This window comes from Protopterus annectens, chromosome 5.part1 (genome assembly GCF_019279795.1).
Source record: "Protopterus annectens isolate FY-2018-M chromosome 5.part1, PAN1.0, whole genome shotgun sequence".
NCBI lineage: Eukaryota > Metazoa > Chordata > Ceratodontiformes > Protopteridae > Protopterus > Protopterus annectens.
The window spans coordinates 91,425,680-91,443,701 of NC_056736.1; the positions used below are offsets into that span (position 1 = coordinate 91,425,680).

The window sequence follows — 18,022 nt, forward strand, 5'->3', positions numbered from 1 at the left end:
TTCCCAAGTTGACTTCCTGAAAGGAAAAATTGTTCAGTCTTGCGAAAGGATGTGGTCTTGTCTAAGCAAAATATGTGCTACCTGCAGGCTTCCCAAGTTGACTTCCTGAAAGGAAAAACTGTTCAGTCTTGCGAAAGGATGTGGTCTTGTCTAAGCAAAATCTGTGCTACCTGTGTACAACCAAAGAATGGACAATTCTCTCTCCTTTCTTCTGAGGATTAGGGAAAAAGGAAGGAAGATTGATGGCCTGATTGAGGGATAGCTCAATGACCAACTTAGGCATAAATGAAGCACTGGCCCTCAGAGACGCTCTACCCTTATGAAAAATAAAGACAGGAGAGGACACCATTAGGACCTTAAACTCTTATAGGTTCATACTAGGCTATCTGCCCTAGGGCATTTATAAGCCTAGCCAGAGTGTGTTTGGCTTTCGCCATCCATTTTAAAATAATTTTGTTATGCCCTTTTTCGAGGGTTAGTATACTGTGCCTCTGTCTAACAGTGACACAGAAGTGATACCCGGGGTAAACCTACGATCTCCCATCCACTCATCAAGATTCCTCTTGAAGAGAGTCAATGAGGGACTCTGCCTAACCTGGACTGGGATTTTATTCCAGAGTGAAGGGAGCCTCTGGGTTATGAATCTGTCCCTCCAGCATGTCCTATTTATTTCAGTGCTGAGGTTCAAGTCTCTCGAGCGCGTAGCTCGATGGGATTTGGATTTTCTGAGGTGCAGCATGTCCATTAATTCCGGGTTGGACATGGCTTTATACATCAGGCACAGATCGCCTCTGAGCAGGCGGTATGCCACTGAGTAGAGCTGGAGTTTCTTTAACCGGGCAGCATATGGCATCTGTTTGAGCCCTTTGATCCTCTTGGTGAGGTACTTTTGGGGTCTTTCCAGTTGCTGCAGGTGTCTGGTAAGGTACATCCCCAAAAGGGGCACTGTACTCAATTATGGGCCTGATGAGGGATGAGTAAAGAGGCACGATGACCTCCCCTGATCTAGATGTGAATCCCTTCATGATTAGGTGGGCTATATAAAATGTTTTTCTAACCACTTTGGCCACGTGGTTGTCAAATGAGAGATTGCTATCAACTTGGGTCCCTAATTACTTCTTCTGTACTTAATGGATTACCACCTATGTAGTAATTTGTGGGCACTTTGTTTTTGCCAAAGGGGATGACTATACACTTTTTAGCGTTTAGCTTGAGGCCATGGCTCTGGCACCAGTTGTCTGTTTCTATGAGGCCCTTTTGGAGGATGCTTGTGTCGGCTGCAGTGTCGATTATGGCGCCCAGTTTGCAGTCATCTGCAAACTTGGTCAGCCACAGTCCTTCCGTGTTGGCCTGTACCTCCGAGAAATATATACCGAACAAGAGAGGTCCCAGGACTGAGCCTTGTGGGACGCCACTTGTAACTGGTTTGGAGTCTGACATGGCTCCAGCAATTCTAACCATGTGGGTTCTGTCCTTCAGCCAGTTTGCAACCCATCTAGTGACATAGGGGTTTATATTTAAGCTGGTGAGCTTATCTATAATGCCCGAGTGGGGTATTGTATCGAAGGCTTTTGCGAGGTCCAGGTAGGCTGTGTGGACCACCTTCCCCTCGTCAATGGCCTTAGTGACTGTTTCAAAGAAATCAGCCAGGTTTAAGAGGCAGGATCTGCCCTTAAAGCCAAACTGGGTAGGATCCATTGTCTGTAGGTCCCCAATATCTTTATTTATGAGGTCCATGATGATCCTTTCCATAGCTTTGCAGACCAAGCTAGTCAGGCTTATGGGGGCGATAGTTTCCAGGATCCGTTGAGGCACCACCTTTGTGGAGAGGGACCACTGTTGCTGTACGCCACTCTTTGGGTACATATCCTGTAGTAAGGCTGAGATTGAACAGTAGTTTTATGTTTGGGTTTAGCTCTTCTTGGAGTTCATGTAGGACGCAGCCCGGGACACCGTCTGGTCCCATTGATGCTGTGTTTTTTGCTTTGGAGAGGGCAGCTCTTACCTGAGCATCTGATATGTCAGGGGGGCAGCACTCTGCTGGGATAGATATTTGCCCTTTTGGTGGGGAGGGGGGGAGAAGTTTGCGCTGAACCTGTCAGCTACGATGTTGGCAATGTCTGTGGGTTCAATGTATTTTTTGTAATTTTGGACTAATTCTGTGAATATCTGGGAATTCCCACCCAGGTTCCTAACATAACTAAAGAAAGCCTTGTGATTATCCTTAGTGTCCTGTGCAATTTTTTTCTCAAAGCTGGCCTTAGACGATTTTATGAGTGCCCGTAGTTTTTTGCTAATACTGATCAGAGATGCCTTCCCTTTTTGGGATTTTGCTCTATCATGTAGTAGCTTCCTCCTTCTACTGTATAGTTTGTTTATGGCTGGGGTCCACCAGAGAGGATGTCTGCCATTGGAGGATTGGGACTTGGTTTTATTTGGGATTGCATGATTCATGCATTCCTGAAGGTGTTCATAGAATGCGTTTATAAAGGATTCTGTGGTCTGGGCCGACAGGCCCGGGGGCTTTGAAGGATTCCACCTCGGTTTTGAGGAGTGTGAAATTTGCATTAGAGAAGTTTTTCACTGTGGTTTTCAGGGCAGGGGGTGGAGTCTGGATGTGAATATCCAGTGAGATTAGTTTATGGTCTGATCTTACCAATGAGGGATACACTTCTGGTCTGGAGCATAGAGTCCCCATGTTGGTGATGATCAGGTCCAGTATGTTTTCCCCTCTTGTGGGAGTGGTATGTTGTTCCATAGCATTTGAGTTTATAAATTCTAGGAACCTTTGGGCTAGGGTGTTGGAGCTAGAGTAATGCTCCCAGTCTATGTTTGGGTAGTTGGAAGTCGCCTCGTCTTCTTAGCCAAAGTATGGCTTTCCAGGTAAAACATTTGAGAGAGACAGAAACTGGTGGTTCAAAGGGAGGTAAAGTGTTTCTATGACAAATTAAAGGTTCTGAGATAGCAGAATAGCTTTCCTGGGAAGTTTTAAATGAAAAACACCTTTAGAAACAGTTTTATCTCCAATCTGCAAATAAGAGGAGAGTATAGAAGTAAGAATGCAGAAATGATCAATAAATAAGTGTGCCTTAACTGAATAGACAAGACCAGCTTTAAGCAGCTCACACAAATAAAATAGGATGGCAGGAACTCCAGACTGTATAGGGTCCTGTTTTCTAGCATGACACCACAAAGAAAATCTTTTCCATTTGGATATACAAGACTTTCTAGTAGTAGGTTTCCTTGCCTCCTTAATTGTAGAATGTTCTCAGAAAATTGGTGATCAGAATTCTATCATCCATGATGTCAGATAGAGATGAATGAGCAAGATGCAGTAGTGAGCCTGTGTGTTGCGTCAGCAAGTGCATCTGTGGGTTAACTTGTGGTGATGAGCCCTAGCTAGGTGGCAGAGAAGTGGGAACCAATGCAGCCTGTGCCAAAAGGAAGTCACCAGCAAGATTTTTGAAGTCTCTCTTTGGATCGTTAACAAGACCTTCGGGAGCAGTGGCTGAAGAGGGAAGGAATAAAGAAATCTCCCTTTCCTAGTAAAGGAAATGACATTCATCCTTCATGTCTGACAGTTAGGAGTCCTGGAATAAAACGGCTGTAGTTGTCTGCTGGGAATGAGGGCAAATAGGTCTACCTGAGGGATACCCCATTTGTGGACAATGTCTAGGAAGACATCTTTGTTCAACATTCATTTGTGAGGGTCTTCCCTTGATCTGTTAAGAAAGACCACCAGGATGTTGTTCTAAGAGGGAACACAAACTACTTGGAAGGACAGGGTAGCTTTCATGGCCTGTCCCCAAGCTAGATGAGCCAATCTGCTTAGCTGACAAGACTTTGCCTCTATTGATTGTTTATGTGCTACCTGAGATTAATGTTATCTGTGAAAATTCTGAGGGGATCTGGAACAAGATGTGAGACAGTATCTGCAGGGCCTGAATCAAAGCCGGCATCTCCTTCAAGATTATGTGATCTGCCCTCTAATTTGGTGGCACTGGCCATGGTGTCTCATGGAGCCCATCCATGCCCCTCAGGATATGTCTGAGGTATCTTGTGTGTAGCTCCTGATGAGATATCTACAGGTCTGAACAGAAGACCTGGGCTGAGGTTTAACTGTGCTATCCACCACTGAAATCCTTTCTTTGGAAAGGGGAGAAGTGAGATTTAGGTGTACAGAGGATGAGAATGCTGGGCCAGAAAAGTTTCAGGTACCAGTGAATCTTTCTCATATGTAGTCTGGTGAAGGACACAATAGATATGGTTGCTGCCATGAATCTCAGGGTCTTGAGAACTTCCCTTGCAGTCTACATTTGAAGGGACAGCACAGACTGAAAGCAGCTGGAGAGGCTCTGTACCTTTTCTAGTGGTAGGAAGATCTACACGAGTTGTGTATCCTGTCTGCAACTCAGAAAGAAAGTCTTGGGTAGGATACAGAGTGGACTTTACGTTGATCCTGAATTCAAGACTTTAAAGGAGGGAAAAGTACAGTTTTGTACCTACCATAAATGTAGATGTTCGAAGATCCACATTGCTGCAGTCATAACCTGTGGGTAGTCCGCTGTCCTCGGTCGGCCCGAATACCAAAGTATTAGGCTGGCGTCGGTCATGGGCGCTCAGATCTGACGTCAGTGCGTCCTGGTATTAAAGCGCATGACCGACGTCATATCCTCAGTCTTTTCTTGCCCCAGATGTCAGAAGGCCCTAAAAAGAAAGGCCACAGCCTAAAATAGAAAAACCTCCAAAACCCATGTACAAACAATATCTACAACCCAAACCATACAACCACTCCAAACTATAGAGGGGAAGGAGGGAGGGTAAATTGGACTGCAGCAATGTGGATCTTCGAACATCTACATTTATGGTAGGTACAAAACTGTACTATGTTCTTCATCTCACATTGCTGCAGTCATAACCTGTGGGTAGAATCCCAAAGCAAAAGAAAAGGGAGGTTGGCAAAATCATAAAGCATTGGGAGCTGCTAATAAGCCCTGTAAGACTGCAGTGGCAAATCCAGCCCTAGATTTGGAATAAAGAGGGAGATGGTAATGTTTAGAAAAAGTGTGCACTGAACTCCAAGTAGCTGCTTCCAAAATATCTTTAGTAGCTACACCCCTTAAAAAAGCAGTAGAAGTGGCAGTAGCCCTAGTGGAATGAGGTCTGATTCCAGCCGGAATCTCCTTACCATGATGAGAATAACAAAAGGCAATACAATGGCCAATCCACTTAGAAATAGTTTGTTTAGAAACAGGTTTCCCCTGAGAGCCCAAAGCAAAAGAAACAAATAACTGTTGAGACTGTCTGAAACTTTTAGTCCTGCTCAAATAATAACGCAACTGCCTGTGAATATCCAAAGTGTGCAAAATTTTCTCCCCTTTATTTTGGGGATCAGCATAAAAAGTAGGCAAATGAATAGATTGGTTCAAGGCCACATTTGAAACCACTTTAGGCATAAAAGTAGGGTTAGTACGCAGAGATACCCTATCCTTATGAAAAATCAGGAAGGGCTCAACTGCCATGAGAGCCTGTAATTCAGAAACCCTTCTAGCAGGCGTAATGGCCAACAAAAAGCAGTCTTCCAAGACAAAAACTTTAACTCAGGCGTAGCTGCAGGTTCAAAAGGAGGTAAAGTAAGTTTTCCAACACAAAATTGAGATCCCAGGAAGGAGTAGGAGCTCTCTGGGGTCTTATGTTCTTTGCCCCTCTAAGGAATTGCTTAAACAAAGGATGAGAGAATAATGGTGGGTCACAGTCATAGTGAGCAGAAATGGCTGCAGCATGAACTTTTACAGAGGAGAAAGACAAACCCTTGTCTAATAATTCTGTAAGATATTGAAGAGAAACACTCAAATCAGGCCTGGAAACATCAAAGCTCTTTGCTTTGCTCCAAATAAAAAATCTCCTCCATTTATCAGCATAAACTTTCCTTGTACTAGGCCTTCTGGCCTCCAAAATAACATTCAAAACTTGAGGAAGCTGCGACCCTCCAGGTTCTAGAACAGAATATGCCAAGCTGTTAGATGCAGGGACTGAATCCTGACATTGAGGAAATGATTGCCCACCTGAGACAAAAGGTGTGGAATTGAAGGCAAAGGCCAAGGAGGCTCCCGTACTAAACTCCTCAGCAGAGGGTACCAGTGCTGTCGAGGCCAATCTGGAGCTATTAGAATCATGGAGGGCTTGTCTTGTCTGACCTTCAAGAGCACCTTGGGAAGGAGAGGCAGAGGAGGAAAGGCATAGACGTGAAGATTGCTCCAACTGAATGATAGAGCATCCACTTTCCAAGCTGTTGGATGAAACATCTTCGTGCAAAACTTTGGCAACTGGAAATTTAGTGGAGAAGCGAACAGATCTATGCCTGGAGTCCCCCATATCACTGTCAACTGTCGAAATACATGAGGATCCAACTTCCACTCGTGGGGATCCACCATCTGTCTGCTCAAAACATCTGCTAAGGAGTTCTGTGCTCCTGGCAGAAACCTTGCCTGAAGAGTGAGGTGCAAACTGAGAGCAGTCTCCCACAAAATCATAGCTTGTCTGCAAAGAGGGTACGAATGGGTTCCCCCTTGCTTGTTGATGTACCACATGACAGTTGTGTTGTCTGTTTGAATCAACACTTGTCCCGGGTGAAGTAAATCCTTGAAAGCCATCAATGCAAATTGGACTGCTAACATCTCCTTCAAGTTGATATGTAAATGTTGAAATTTGGCAGGCCACGTGTCTTGAACCCACTTTCCATTGAGGTGTGCTCCCCAAGCCTTGTCCGAGGCATCTGTCGTTAAGATCTGACTCGCCTCTGGTCGGGTCACAGAGAGTCCCTTGTTTAGGTGACATTCCTGAGCCCACCACAAAAATTCCTTTTGAATGCAAGGTATTATTTGAATGACAGTGTCCAGATCATGGCAGTGTTGTGTCCATACATTTTTGAGATACCATTGTAGCTTCCTCATATGCAGTTTGGCATTGGGAAGCACCAGAATACAAGATGCCATGAACCCCAAGGCTTGAAGGACTGTCCTTGCAGTCAGCCTGGACCGTAGAGACAATTGCTGGAAGTAAAGTGTAAGGTTCCTTTGCTTGTCCGGGGTCAAAAAAGCCATCTGGGAAGCTGTATTCAATCTCACACCCAGAAAGCACATTTCCTGAGAGGGTACTAGACTGGACTTTGTTTCGTTCACAGAATACCCTAGGCACCTTAACACTGCCATAACATACTGTAGATGGTGAAGAAGCTTGTTTTGTCCTGAGCAAGAATCAGGCAATCGTCCAAATAAGGATAAATTTGTATTCCTCTTAACCTTAAGAAGGCTATCACGGAGCCAGAACCTTTGTGAACACCCTGGGCAGTAGATAAGCCAAAGGGCAATGCAGAGAACTGATAATGTAAAGTCCCAGCCAAACGCAGGAATCTCCTGCAACTGGGCCTGATAGGAACATGAAGATAAGCCTCTTTGAGATCCAGAGTTACCATCCAGTGATCTTTGCCCAACAGAGGCAGAAGTTGTTGCAACGTCAACATTTTGAATTTTGGAATGTCCAGGTATGTGTTGAGGATAGATAAATCCAAAATTGGCCTCCAAGTGTTTCCTTTCTTTGGTACAAGAAACAGGCGAAAATAAAATCCTAGGCCCACTTCTGACAGAGGGACCTGCTGTATACCCCCATTTGAAGAAGTAAAGAAATCTGTTTGTGAGCCTCTACCCTTTGCTGAGGAGGAACGTCTGGCATGCCTTTGAAAGGAGGCAATGTGTGGAAATAAAACTTGTAGCCTTGGTTTATAATGTCCAATACCCATTTGTCCTGGGTGACTAAAAGCCAGTTTTGCTTGAAAAGTGCCAACTTTCCTCCCAAAGGAGCTGCCAGACAGGAGGGATCTGGCAGCTGAAGATGTAGGTCATTGGGCCTGTTTACGAAAGGACTGGCCCCTGCCCTCACTTGTAGATTGTGCAGGGGAACTCCACGTTCTAGGCCTGAAAGAACCCTGAACTCTGCCCCTACCACGTCTAGATCTGCCCCTAGACTGTAAATCAGAAGAAGGGTAAGCCCATCCCTTAGTAGGCCAATTCCTGCTAAACTTAGGGGGCTGCACCTGCAAAAAATCTTTAACAGTCTGCATAGACTTAGCCTTGTCTTCCATTTTCTTTAAGACAGACTCCACAGGAGGACCAAACAAAACTTCAGACTGTAAAGGAGCATCCAAAATTCTAGCTTTAACATGCTCTGACAAATTCTGATCCTTAAGCCAGGCGTGCCTGCGAATAACTGATCCAGTGGCAGCCACCCTGGAAGAAGCCTGTAGAGCATCGAAACCACACTGCAAAGAATGCTTACCCACCTGATCAGAGGCATGAACCAAATCCTGTAATTCCTTACACTCTATGCCCTCTGCCAAAGCATCTACCTTAGATTTTAACTGAGTAAGGAGAAAATTCTGGTACTTTAACATATGAAACTGGCAATTCAAAGCCCTCATTGCTAGAGTGGAAGAAGTGTACACTTTTTTACCCCACCTATCCAAAGCTCTAGAATCTTTATCCATAGGAACTGGATTCTTTACAACAGAAGCCCTGACACCCTTAGGTCCCTGACTAATAGTTTCTGGGTCAGCCCTTGGGCTCTTATACAGATATTTATGAGCCTCAGGCACTCTGCAATACCTATCTGGTTTAACTGGCGCAGGAGGCAAAGAGTCTGGATTAAGGGAAGCCTCAGAGAAAACATCCTGAACAACATCCAAAACAGGAGGTATAGCTAAGGGCCGATGTTGTGGTAAAAACAAAAATTCCCTAAGCCTCTTTCGGGAATCCGAGAAATCCTGACCTTCCCATTTAAAATGCTCCCTCATAGAATGCAGGGTTTCTGAAAAAGAAAAATCCTTTGGAGGAGAAGCAGAAGGACTGGAATCCTCTGCGTCTGAATCAGAATAAGGAGGAAAATCCTGAGTGTCTTCAGCCGAAGACTCTGAGTAATCTGAAGCCTGTTCCAAACTTTCCACCTCTGGCTCCACCCTAGGCCTCTTATCTGGAGGGGGCATAGAACCCCTGATTAAGGAAATTAAATCTTCTGCCATTTTAAGCATGTGTTTTTTAGGCACAGAGCCTGCAGAACTAGGACTGACACCTGAGGAAGGCAAACCAGGCCTGCCCTTAGAAGGTACCTTAGAGACTGAAGGAGAAGGCCTAACCACCTTAGGCAAAGAAGGAAGTACAGCAACCTGAGAGGCCCCCTCAGCCTGACCTGACTCCTGAGAGGCCACATCTTGCAAAATTAACGTCTCCCCCTGAGACTCAGCTGAAACCTCGGCTGGATCTACAGATTCCACCGTAGTTTCTAAAGAACCGGCGTCCGGAACGGACGACTCATCCTGCTTGGACCTTAACGATTTTTCCTTGCGCTTCTTAGCAGTAGCGGGCGTCGGAGGATCCGACGGCATATTGTAATTACACCGCTTACCAAAGACAAGCCTAGCACAATCTAACCTAAGTTTAATGGTGCGCTTATTAAACCTAGCACAAAAGCGACACCCGACTACGTCGTGCTCAGGCCCCAAACAAGGAATACAGAGAGAGTGGTAATCCCTATGCGGTATCTGTTTCCCACAAGAAATACAATTATTCAATTTTTCTGACATCCGGAATTAACTGAGGCAAGAAAAAACAAAAATATTCCCCAACGGGGTACTTAGCCCAACTTGGTTTCGGTCTGAAACTCAAAATACGAAAATTTCAGAACGCCGAACGGCACTTGCAAACGCTGCTTCTGCTTTGGACCATGCGGCAAAAAAGACTGAGGATATGATGTCGGTCATGCGCTTTAATACCAGGACGCACTGACGTCAGATCTGAGCGCCCATGACCGACGCCAGCCTAATACTTTGGTATTCGGGCCGACCGAGGACAGCGGACTACCCACAGGTTATGACTGCAGCAATGTGAGATGAAGAACATCAGCAAAGCTGGGATGCTGTTAAAGGATATACTGAAAACTGTGCATGTATTAACAGGTCATCTAGATGCAGGAATACTAGAATTTCCTGAGTTCTGCAAAAAACAATGACAGGGTGCCAAGCACTTCATGAATACCTTTGAGGCTGTAGACAGTTCAAAGGGTAAAGCAGAGAAATGAAAGTGTGATGAACAATCTGAAAATTGTAGAAATATTCTGAAGGAAGGGTTGACTGAGATGTGGAGACAGGCATCCTTCATATCCAAAGACACAAGGAAGACTGGAATGAAGAATGAAAGGCACAAGAGTCTTGAGTGACATTTTGAATGAAGAAACCTTGTGAAAGTTAATGCTAAGGAACAAATCTAGTATAGGTCTCCATTCTACTTTCTGTGTACTACAAAAAGTATAGAATAAAACCATCTTTCTACATATTGTGGTGGAACAGGTTCTATTGTACCTTGGTTAAGCACAGCTTGTAGGATAAGAGTTCGGAGGTTTACCTGATTGGGAGGGAGTGGAGGAATGCCTTTGAAAGTTGGCATTTCCTTCCAAGTCATCCTCTAATCCTGCTGAATAATAAAACGGACCCATTTGTATGAGGTTGTGAGCTACCAGTTTGAAAGAGATGATGTTAACCTTTTTGACAGAGGGAGGGATGAACCAAGGGGACAGAAGGAAGCAGAAATTAATCAGACTGATTTGTCTGAGTAGGGAGGTCTCCCAGACTTAAATTCTCATCCGGTTTATCTTGAAATCTCTTTTTAAGCATTTTCTTTACCTTGAGTGGGGGGTCTAAATTCCCTGCAAGAGAAGAAGGTGGGCTTAGCCAGGTGGTTTTTCCTTACTTCTATCCCAGGTATTAGGGAAATCTGTGCAAACCTTCATAATATTTTCCATGTTCTTGCAAGGCTTTAAACAGGTGGGCTGCATCAGGGCCAATAACAGGTCCCAATTCAGAGGTGAATCTAGTATCTTAACATTAATGTCCTCAGGAAAGGACTGAGGATGTAGCCATGCATACCTTCTAATGACAGATCTAGTAGCAGCTGCACTAAAAGAGGCTTCCACTGCATCATAACTGCACCTTATGTTATGTTTAGCAACTTGCAAAGCCTGAGCCATCACATAGACATGGCCTGCTCCTTCTGCTTAATGCCAGGTACTTCCCTAGAAGACAAGGTTTTATTCAAAATTAGCCACAACAGACTGTAGATATTTTGTCATCATTTCAGTCTGGTAATTTATATAGCCCTTAAAAGACAGAGTGGAAGAGATGTATACCCTCTTTCCAAATCTGTCTACTGTCTGGCTATCTTTACCTGAGGGAAGGGCATTACAGGGAGGCAATAGCTTTGACGGCTCCATAGACACAGAAAAAGCAGAAGGATCTGTCCACAGGATTCTTATGAAGGAAGTTTAAATCTTAAGGACTTTAGATCCTTTAGGCATTGAGGGTTGAGAATCAGAAGCAGAGGAAGTAGAAGCAAAGGCATCCAAGAAAAGCCTCCAGGACAGGAGGGACAGATGCAGGCACAAGGGTCCCTACCTCTTTTTTTGTAGATCGGAAATCTGTTGGGATTCCCACTCAAAATGCTTTATCATGCCAGATTTGGCTTCTCCAAAAGAGATATCCTCCACAGAAGAATCAGCGGATAAGATATCCTCATCACAGGCCACTTAGCCTAGAGAGTGAATCTGGAAAGAATGGGCCAGACAGCATTGGTCTGAATCAGACACTGCCTCATCTTCCACTGTAGAAGTCTCCACGTTTCTTCTGAGTGGCAGCAGGAATAGGAGCAGAAGGGACAAATGATGGTGGTTTGACAGCCAAGATGGCCTTAAACAGGCATTGGAAGAATTATATCCACTCTTTTCTCGGATGTCTGAGGACAGGAAATATTCTTGTTTTTCTGTTTCTTCCTCTTGGGAGACACGTCTGCTTTAACAAGTTGTGGTGGATCCAAACCCTGACATACCTCAATTAAGGACCTTGAAACACCTTCCGTTGTACAATCAGGTCCATCTGAAATAAGACAGGGTCGCCCATCTCTCCAGCGCCAGTAAGATCAGTCACATCAGACATGCAGGAATTAGATGCCATACTGGCTTCTTGCAGGGTCATGGTAGAGGCAGACTAAAACAGTTGAACAGACAGCGGCTTTCCGAAACCTCACAAGGCAGTCAAAGGATCAGGCTTAGGCCTCTTGAATTTTTTTCTTTGAAATGACCAGGACATCAAGAGAGGAAAGATGTGCCATTTTAGCTTGGGAGAGGCACTTAAGTGCTGGTTTCCAAGTATTAAATGAGGATTGACACGTACAAAGAGTTTTGGATACAAATGATTGACTGATGCACGCTCCAGGGATCTAAATATTGTCATCACAATAAACAAAACATGCTGGAGGGATAGGTTCCTGACCCAGACACTCCCCAGACTCTGGAACAGACTGCCCATACATGTCAAGCAGAGCGCCTCTTTGGCCCTCTTCAAAAGGAACCTTGATGATTGGATGGGAGAAACGAAATTCACACCAGGGATCACGTCAGTCACCCTGCTAGACAGGGGTCCAGGGAAGTAAATAGTGTGGGAAGAAATAGCCAGGGAATTGTTATGGCTAGGCTTGTATAGGCCCTAGGGCCGATAGCCTAGTACCAACCTATGAACCTATATGGCAGTTTTTACTATTATGCTCTGCACCTAGGCAAAAGACACTGGGTGTGGAGATTCCTGTAAAGAAAAAACAAAGAAGGCTCCCCTACACAGCACTTACCTGAACCAGTGAAGGCACAAGACACCAACGGCCATGCATAGAACAAGGAGACGTGCACAAGACCTGCTTTTGGACTGGTGACAAAATAGTCCGGAGTTTTCTTGCTAATATGTCTGCTTATGTACCCTTAAGCCTGCAGGCTTGCATCATACAAATGTTAGACTCTGTGGAAGGTTTTGGCTTTGGTAGCCTGGTCAGACATTCAGGTTATTTGGTGAGTAACCCCCAACAGTTTGGAATACTGCAAAAGTAATCTAAAGAAGGATATCTATTGCTTTGGATTAGCAGATCCACATGCTGAGGCATTTGGAAAGTCTCCATCCTTACCTTGTTCAGCAGGAGGGAGAACTAGTGCTGTCTCAGCCAGAAACAGGATTAAAACAACTGTTTAACTGACTGCAGTGCCCCCCCGTGCACGCACACACACACACACACACACACACACACACACACACACACACACACACACACACACACACACACACACACACGCACGCACATTTTGAATACCTGCTCAGTAGTGCATTCTAACAGCAGCTCTTTGTTTAATAGGGAATTGAGAAAATATGCTTTCTCATGATCTGAGAAGAGCTTGATTTTCAGTCAGGTATGTACCTTAATGATTGACCCTCTTGCTGCTGTCCTGTATGATGTGTCCACTGCTTCACAGCCAAACTTGACTAAGTGTCTGTTGACCTAGAAACAGAACTTCATAAGTACAGTTCTTCGTGTCTCAGGACTTTGCCCTCTGTCTCCTCAGTCTTATCTTTGGTTGGGAAACAAGAGTTCCTTGGAAACTCAAAATATGAGTTTTGCATTTCAAAGTCTAAAAGGTCAGGGTGGCAGAGGTGTAAACCTTCTTTCCAAATTGTCAAGTACTCTACTTTCCTTGTCACTGGGAAGAGTATTCTTGGTTGTAGCCCCAACTTGATCCATAACTTAAATCTCTGCACACTGGCTGGATCAGCAATTGAGTTTTGATACAGGGACTTGCTGGAATCCATAACCCTGTAAAAGCAGTTGAGATTCCTAGCAGCAGAAGGCTGTGAATCTGTCTTGAAAGAAGCACTGGTGAATGCATTCTCCAGGTTTCAATTACTGGAGAAACCCTCGAGAGTTTTGGCTCTGACAAAACCTGAAGCTTGCTATACATTATCAGGGGATCAGAATAATCTTTGGTTTGCCATTTGAAGAAATCCTTCATCTTGCTGAGGGTGTCCCAAACAGAAATACTCTAAGGAATGCAGACAAGGTGGCCTAGGTGGGGGGCAAACCCCTTCAAGCTCATGAGGAGGCAAGGTGATGGACATCCAATGTTTGGATATCTAGGCCTATAGTGTCTTCAAACTCTCTGATCACGAATGCATGCCAAGAACAATGACTTTAAAACTGTAGATTTCCTGGTATACCAAAAAACAGGGCTCTGCCTTCACTCTTAGTTACCATAATGTGGACATCTGACCAAGACACCTAACTCATAGGGAGGCATATGGATTGACTAGCTGGTAAGATACTTCAGCTCGGGGGGACATGCTTTCCTCTGAGAGCAAAGTGGCCTCCAGATGGAGATCACCAGAATCCTCAGTCCACTTAGGCTTTAGGGTCACAGGCTACAAAGCTGGATCCTAGAGAGGGCTTGAGATTCAGTAAAGATGTCATCAACCTCTTTGACCAGTTCTCTCATATATGTATTTCTTTATGTTATTTTTAAGTGGGGCATCCACTAATGACTTGGATGATGCCACAGCATACTTGAAAAGCAGCCTTTTATGGTTCAAACAGAATCCTGTAAAGATTTTGCTGTTCACATGTTTGTCTTCTGGTTGAACCTAGCACAATGACAGAAAGTGATCATGCACCGTTCCAACACAAACCAAGCAATGAATGTGAAAGACCTTATGAGGGATTCATTTTCTACAAGAAAATGTACTTAACATTATAAACTGACATCAACCCCGATACCAATCCTATTCTAAAAGCAACAGGCAAAAAAGAATGAAAGCCTGTCTTATCCAGTGGGGTCATCTGCACCCTGGAAGCCAGGCTAAACTGACAATTCCTAGAATTCACAGCAGCTAATGACCCTTCCTTTCTTGTACAGTAGCAAGAAAGAAAGGAATGAAGATGGCACAGGATATTTGCTTTATACCACACATGTGTAGACAACCAGGTTAGAGGGCTTATGGCCAGCCTGGATGGGTAAGGGTAAAGTTCTGGAACTTAGACTGGAAATTTGTTCTTTGGGTATAAATCACAAGATTTGACACTACTGCAACAATGAACAATACAATGAGCATTACAGTATACACAACAGTGCCTCAAGCTACATATGCCAGTACCTAATCATAAGTAAAGCATGACTTCACCCATGTACTTTGTAGGGGATACGACAATACAGAGAAAAATTCTGGCCAAAAAGAAGGAAAACCCAAATATAATGATTTACTGTTGCAGTGACCATTCCAAAGATGATCTTCTATTGATTAAGAAAACACAACTGAAGTAATGCCCACAAAAAAGCCAAAAGCTCTTAATGAAATTCTAGACATTCAGTTTACATGAAATGCCATACAGATGCATAGAGATTAACAACACACTTGCAAATACAAAGACGACAAATGAGAAAACCGGCAAGAAGTCTTAACACAATCAATAAAAATGGTCAAGTATTAGACATTTAAATGTAATAAAAAATGGTATTGCCAGCGATAGCATGCACTACTGTGCCAATGTAAACCTATTGTTTCAAGAAATGTCAAACTAATTATTTAACTTACCTGGCATAATCACAGCTCCATCTTGTTCCAATGTTTCTGGATTTATCCTCAGTGCTGTTGTACTATGGCTGCTCAAATCTCTGTACAGTAGATATCCCTGTTATTTGTAAAACAAAATAGATACATTAGCCAACAGTTACGACACAAGAGTATGTAGATAGAAAGGATGTGCAGACAATTCTTTTTAGCTACTCTCTCTCTACCCAAAAAAAATCAAATAAAAATGCTTACTGTTAAGATCTGATAATGAAAACACAATGCTTGCTTTGGATACCAGACATAAAAGGGAATGCTATTCAACACTTGCTTTCTATTTAATTTCTGATCGACTACAAACCTCTTAATGAAAAGAATGACTAAACTCACTGTTTTGAAATGCAAAACATCTGAGTCTTCATGGATTTACCACAACATTAAAATTCAACATACACAGAAAGTCTCAAAATAATCAATACTTAAAATAGACGGTCTTCCTAGCAAATATTGTAGTGCTTTACAAAAAAGTTTGGGAAATCTTAATGGCAATTTGAATTTTCCAAGCACGAGGATGAGACATCAGTGACAAATCACAAAGTTTACTTCAGGCTCAGACGCTATTCTGGGTTCAAGGCTGCAAAGGCCATCCCCATAAATACAAAATTTCAGTACGTAAAACTTAAGTTGCGTGAACAAACTCACCATGACAGCAGATGTTTGAAGAGAAGCATTACTGCTGTAGTCATATTATTTACCAAATGGTAAATTACTGCAGGTGAGAATCTAGAATGGTTTGACTTACAAACCTTTTGCAGATATCCCAAGGCAAAACTGGAGTCATCCACTTGCACAGGCAATCAGTACAACAAACTGTGCAAAGCAGCAGCCTGCACCACTTTCAGTTCTTTTTTGGTAATGGGTGCTAATACGTGTGCTTGGATATGGGCACTTACTGTCACCTTACTACTGTTCTGTCAAGCCCTGAAAGACATATCTAGAAGCCTGTATATGAGATATCTATGGAGGCCTCCAAACATCCAGCAAGGGGAGGGTGTCCCAACCCAAAAATGTTTAGCACTGACTAACTAATGCTCACCCCACACACTTTTTTGTGAGACCTACATATGCAAAATAGAAAGAAAAATACATCATCTTCCCCTTCCAAGAGATTTAGACTAGCAGAAACAATGGGTAGCTAAAACAAGAAAATCTACACTGCATCAGTGATCCTACCATTCACATATCTGCTGTTATGGTGAATTTACACACACAACTGTGCTAGGCTCATAAGGTGCCCCCAAAGCGTGCAGGCTAACCCTGCTCTACTCCAGGACTACAGGCGTGAAGAACATTTGTCTATGATGTTGTTTCAAAGACTCCTTGAACTAATGCATTATTGAAGAAGACTACCATGCCAGCTGAAAATGCACTGCAGTGTTTTATCATTACTTTCATTCAGGAAAAAAAAATCACAACTAGACAGCCACTTAAAAAGGGTCTGTTTAGATACTGATCTCCCCCCCTAACTGGCACGAAAGAAACAAAAAGTTGATCTGTCTACCAAAAAGCCAAAATTCTAGACACAAAGTACCTGAGCTGTGTGTGTATATTCAGTAAATGCAATATCTCTACCCCTTATTTTGTGCGTTAAGACAAGACAAGGAGTAGAACAAGTTGATTAAGCATCAAGTCGGAGACATCTTTAGGCATAAATAAAAGGTTGATCTGAATATGTTTAAAGAAAACAGTTTATGACTCCCTGAATATGAGGGTCTGTAGTTTAGAGATCTCTGTAGCTGATGTGACAGCCACCAAAGATAAGGTTTTCCAAAAACAGAAATCTGAAAATCTCAGTTCAAACTGGGATCACAGCCAGCTTTTCCATCATACCTCAATTCCCATGTAGAATGAAATAACTTCTCTATGGGCTTGAGCTACTCAAATGACTCATTATGTTGCGGTTTAAGTGCAGCTGTGTGACCACATCCACATAAAAGTAAATGTTAGAGTAGCACTGTTGCTGCAGTAATGTTCATGACTAATGAGAACTGGCTGGCAAGGGGATATTTTCCACATTGTCACAAGTAGAGATATGCAGAAATCTATGCATGGATAGGCACCTCAACAATGTGGGGATACATATCTGCATCTCAAATAAAAAAAGGCAATCACCCCGGGCCATCTTTTGATATTTTTTGCCAGTGAAGAAGAGATGCACCCTGTAAAGGAAACAGACTTTTCTTATTTACACTCCATGGGCTAAGTACAATAACACAAAGGGAATTTAAACCTTCAAATCTTATGCAGAGAGCCCCAGCTGCAATCCCGGGCCTTCTGCTGGGAGTGATTTTAGCATTATCTTCTAGTTTTCTTCATCTCTTCTCTACCTCAGTCACTACAAATGGATATGTCCTTTGTAGGTTCCAGACTCCTGCAGGGTAGATTGGTGGTACTAGTACTGCAACAGTAACCCAACTTTAAACACCTACTCCTATGATGAGTGTGCTTCACCCAACTGTGCTTTGTTCTTTCCATGGCTCAAAACTG

The 18,022-nt window shown here is 43.5% G+C and overlaps 1 protein-coding gene across 1 annotated transcript in view; it reads right to left on the reverse strand.

Moving 5' to 3' along the window:
* MYCBP2 (MYC binding protein 2) overlaps positions 1-18,022 on the reverse strand; it is a gene marked incomplete in the record, with an annotated part of 5,088,083 nt that overhangs the window by 4,390,253 nt on the left and 679,808 nt on the right. Inside the window, 1 exon segment of the mRNA XM_044072904.1 lies at positions 15,500-15,596. Within this exon segment, the coding sequence (XP_043928839.1) occupies positions 15,500-15,596 (97 nt within the window).